Raw genomic sequence first — 4,729 nt, 5'->3', positions numbered from 1 at the left:
CTGCGTGCGCCTCCGGTGCGGGGGGAGCGGAGCCCCGCGGGGGGAGGAGGGCTGAGGGGGGCCGGGGGCAGCCCGGGAGCGCGGGCGCCATCTTGGGAGCGATCAGGTGTCGGCGGGGACCGGCCGGGCCGGGGCGGTGCGGGGGGTTGGGGTGGGGCGGGGGGGTGCGGTGGGTGCCGTCCCCGCTGCCGTCCCCCCGCGCCGCTCCCAGCCCCGTGCCGTGTTGGGGGTGGGGGCCCTTCTCCCGGAGCGCCGTCCCCCAGACTTTGTTCCCCGGCCCCTGCCCGCCCCCGGGATCCCGGGGCTCCCCCGGCACTGACTCACGGTTCCTGCGCTGCTGGGCGTGCCGCGCGGTGGGGGTCGAAGGGACCGGGCTGCGTGTGTCACACGGCGGGGAGGGGGGGGGAGCAGCCGCTCGGGGACCCTATCCGTCCGTCTGTCTGTCTGTCCGGCGCTGGGACCCACTGTGTGGGCAGGGTCTGACCCACACGTGCCGTTTGTTGCAGCCCTTACAGAAGCGGCAGAGAACCGTGGAGGACTTCAACCAGTTCTGCACCTTCGTGTTGGCCTACGCCGGATACATCCCCTACCCTGATGAGGTGAGCCCCTCCCCAAAGGCTCCTTCTGTTTGCATCCCCTGGGGACTTACCTGAGGTCTGTGCTGTGGTCTCATGCTGTCCCTCAGCATCCCTGCTGCTATCTCACACCATTGCTGTGTTTTCCCCTCTTGCAGAATGAGCCCTGGAGCCACGGTGGCAGCATGAGCCCCCAGAACAGCACGGGGAGCACGCAGGACAGTGATAGCTGGGCCTCCTCCCACTCCTCTGATATTCATCTCCTGGCTGATGACAGGAGCAGCCGGAACGTGGCCAGGGGGGCTGTGGAGAGCAACCTGCTTCTGGGCTGCTCTGCCTTCCCCACCGGCTTCTATGATGTCCGGCCCCAGCAGATGAAACGGAAGAAGCCACCGGTGAAGAAACTGATCTTGGAGCAGGAAGTGGAGAAGCTGAGTGCTGGGAAAAGCTTTGGGCTAGAGCAGGAGCGGGGGACGGAGCTGGCTGCAATGGAGGGACGGGTGCCGCCTGGGAAAGAAGAGTTCTTGGAGCCCCCCCTCAACCTGGCCGGGGACCCACAGCCTCACGCCCTCCTGGAGGAGCTGATGAAGGACGAGAAGGACTGGGTGCATGGAGCACAGGGAGCAGGGAAGCCAGCAGGAGATGATCCGCAGTTAAAGGAGCAGGAGCAGTGCTCTGGAGGAAGGAAAAGCCCCGGTTCTTGTAGTACGCTGGACCAAAGCGAAGGGGAAGACGCAAGCAGAGGGAGCTCTCAGCTCAGCGGTGAGTGTCTGAAAGAATGGAGCCATGCTGTGATGGGTGCCAAACACCGATCGTCCCTTGGCCAGGGCCACCTGTACTTGCACATGTCCTGGTTTCTTCCTGTGAGGGGCTCGGGAGAAGTGGAGAGCAGAGGACCAGGAGCCGACCCGCTCCTTAGAGATTTTCCTGAGTAGAGGGCACAGTGCAGTCTGGAAAGGTGTCAGGGAGGTGGTTTTGTAAGGGTGCCTTGCTGATCTGGTCTTTACTTTTGCACTTTCTCTTTCCCCTCTTGCAACTCCAGTGGATGAATTTGCAGCAGCTCCTAACACCAAAGCAGAAGGTGAGTGGGGGGGCTCTCCCAGCGGGACTGGCTGTGGCTTCAGAGGTGGTGCTGTGCCCCATGGCGGGGGACAGTCCACAGCAGTGGGGCAATTTCTGACCCACGTCTGTCTCTCCCTGACCAGACGATGACGCCTGGGATCTGATCACCTGCTTCTGCCTGAAGCCCTTCGCAGGGAGGCCCATGATTGAATGTAACGAGTGTGCTACCTGGATCCACCTCTCTTGTGCCAAGATCCGCAAATCCAACGTGCCTGAGATTTTCATCTGCCAGCGGTGTCGTGATGCCAAGCAGGAGATTCGCCGCTCCAACAGAGCGCGGACGGTGCCCCGCAAGCGCTTCTGTGACTGAGCAGGGGTCTGGGGGGGCCCTCTTTACACCTCAGGCTGTAGCCCAGTCTGGCTAGACAATCAATGCAGTAACGGCAGGGGAAGGGCTGGGCTGTGGTGCTGGGCTGTCCCCCTTGCTCCTCGTCTCCTGGAAGCTGCCATGCGTCCTCCCTGGGCGTCGTGTTGACCACGGAGCTCGATTGTCCCAGAGGTGTTGGGGGAGAGGAGCCGTGCATTGGGTCACTCAGAAACATCTCTGTCCTTGCACAAACCCGGCTCAGTGCCTTCCCCCCAGGCCAGCTGAGGAGAATCTAGTCCAAATAGTTTCTATGTGGTGTGGTGGAAGCTTACACTTATTCCAAGATGTGACTCCCATCCTCCTTTATCCTTACCGTTGTCCTTTCCTGAGACCTTCAGGTGGGCTGTGATGGCAAAGCCCCAGTGACTCAAGTTATCTTCCAGGATGTAGATACAACCTAGGCAAGCTTCCTCTGTGTAGTGTGCTGCTCTCTAGGATGAGAGGAAGGAATGAATATTGGCCTTGCCCACCCCTGGAGCAGACCAGGCTGCTCCTTGTTGGGCATCAGGTGTCCATCTCCCCATAGGCTGCACGGGGGAGGCCCTGTCCCTGTCATGTGGTGCTCCTGGTTTCAGCTGCTGTGCCTGAGACCTCAGGGTAGTCCTGTTGGGTGAAGAACAGCGTGCAGCAAGGGCATCCTATGGTAGATTGTTAGAATTGTTCTTTGAGTCCTCTTGGTTCAGATACTCCGGTTGCACTAAAGTCTCTTGTCTGAAAAAGATGTGAGGTTGGTGGTAGGAAACCCAGCTACCCTGAGTGAGTAGGGTGTGGAACAAGCAGTGGGAAGCATTCTGGTTGGTTTTCTGTGTTCCTTGTTTCAAACAATTGAACCTTGAACCCTGCAGCCATCTCCTGCCTGCAGGTGGAGCATCTGTGATGCTGAGCCCTGAGCTCGGACAGAGCTGGGTGCTGGGAGGGCTTTGCTTCTAAGTGTGCCCTCCAGCAGAGAAATTGTTTTGTTGGCTTTTTTTTTTTTTTTGTGTTTTTTTTTTTTTTCTTGATATGTAGAGTGAAGTTTGATGTCAGGAAAGGGCCGTAAGCCCTTTCTCCTATGCAACTGCTGCTCTGGAGGTACCAGACCTACCTTTCAGTTCAAAATGGAAGGCTTTTCCCCGTTGCCCTTGGTTGTGAGCAGTGCGTGCGCTCTGGGGCTCCATGTGCACTGACTGTCCAAATCCCACTTCACTGCCCCTCCAAAGAGCCTGGCCTGGTGCCTTCTGCACTTTCTGGGTAGGGAACACAGATCCTGCTGCTGTCCTGGTGCCACCTGGCCCGGCCCTGGCACACTGCTGCTGGAGCAGGGTGTGGGACAGCCCCAACTCACCATCCCATCACTGGTTCTCTTAGCTGGGTTCTCTCCTACTTGCACATCTGGTTACTATGGGACCACAGCTGGGAGAAGTGGGGGGCAGCCCCCCACCACCCAGCAATCCCAGGCTCATCCCTGTGCCTCTCCTCCTGTGGAAAGCCTGGGCCCCAAAAGTGCTTTATGTTTTTTATAGTTACTTTGTATTGATATGTAAAATAGCAAATTCTGGTCCTTGCCCTGTGGAGTGTGGCTGGAGTCCTATGTACATAATAAAGTACTTTTGCCATAACGGTGGTGGCTTTGGCCTGTTTCTCCCTTTCTTCCCAGGTGGGAGCTGGCCGACCTACTGAGCATCTCTGCGTGCAAACCCCCCAGCCAGAACCCCCCACCCAGGTACCCCCCAGGCTGCACACACAACAGCCAAGGAGTGGTTCAACAGATGTTTTATTTGACAGTGAATCATGCAGCAAAGGGACGATGCCCACCTCCCTGCTGCACTGCAGTGTTGCAGGAACCTGGAGCCTCACCTCCTGGGCAAGCAGCATCTGCCCTGTGCTGCTCTGCTGTTCCTGAGCATGGTGGGAGGGCTCGGGAGGAGGGCTGTCCCCACACCCTGCTGCAGCTGCTAAGGCACATCATGGTTTTGCTCCAAAGTTATGTTTTGCTCTTGGGTTCAGATAAATCTGTCCTGATCAGTTTCCACTCAAGTAGAATTGAAGTTTAGTCCTGCCAAGTGTTTCGGTGCTGAAGGATCCAGTTTTTCCCAGAGTTCCAGTGCAGATGGATGTGACGTGCTGGCTTCCATCATACAGTGCTAAGGGTTCGGACTGGGGGGCGGCAAGGAGCACGGGGCGGCAGGAGGGCTGAGTGCTGGGATGGCTCCAGGACATTTCTCCCTCATCGGGCAGAACAAAATCATTCCTTGCAGGGCCCTGCTGGTGTGACTTCTTTCATCCTGATCGGGGCAGAAGCCGCAAATGGAACAGGAACAGCAGAAAATTCAGGTGCAGCTAAGCTAGGGGCTCGCTAGCAGGGTTGGTGTGGCCAACCCAAAGCCAAGTGAGCATCCAGGAGAGCATCGAGCGGGCTCTACTCCTCCTTGGCCCACACTGAGCTGCCGGCCTGCTGCTCCAGGTGGGGAATGACCGCCTCGGTGTAGAACTTCTCCAGCTTGGGCACCGTCTCCCCCCAGAACTTGGCATCGAACTCCACGGGTGCCATGGCCGTCTCCTTGTTGGTGTGCACCACGAAGTCGGCGCGCTGCAAGCCGGTGGCCGCCAGCTGGCACTGCATCTGGGTGAAGTAGGCGTGATCCCGCTTCAGCGCGTACGAATCCCCGTTCAGCTCCAGGCAGAA

General features: G+C 58.6%; 1 protein-coding gene across 1 annotated transcript; it reads left to right on the top strand.

Annotated features, from left to right (window-relative positions):
• Window positions 1-263: 263 nt before the first annotated feature.
• On the top strand, window positions 264-3,662 carry LOC122190828 (PHD finger protein 13-like; the record flags this gene model as incomplete). The annotated part of the gene is made up of 4 exons (XM_042890936.1): window positions 264-599; window positions 734-1,337; window positions 1,618-1,656; window positions 1,781-3,662. Coding segments are annotated over 4 exons (1,206 nt in total), but the record flags the coding sequence as incomplete, so codon positions are not given.
• Between the last annotated feature and the right edge of the window lie 1,067 nt (window positions 3,663-4,729).

Source organism: Lagopus leucura, unplaced genomic scaffold (assembly GCF_019238085.1).
Source record: "Lagopus leucura isolate 7727_CA_CO unplaced genomic scaffold, USGS_WTPT01 95-14_obj-0_obj, whole genome shotgun sequence".
Lineage (NCBI taxonomy): Eukaryota > Metazoa > Chordata > Aves > Galliformes > Phasianidae > Lagopus > Lagopus leucura.
The sequence above is the reverse complement of the archived record's forward strand: the minus strand, read 5'-3'. Positions and strand labels throughout refer to the sequence as shown.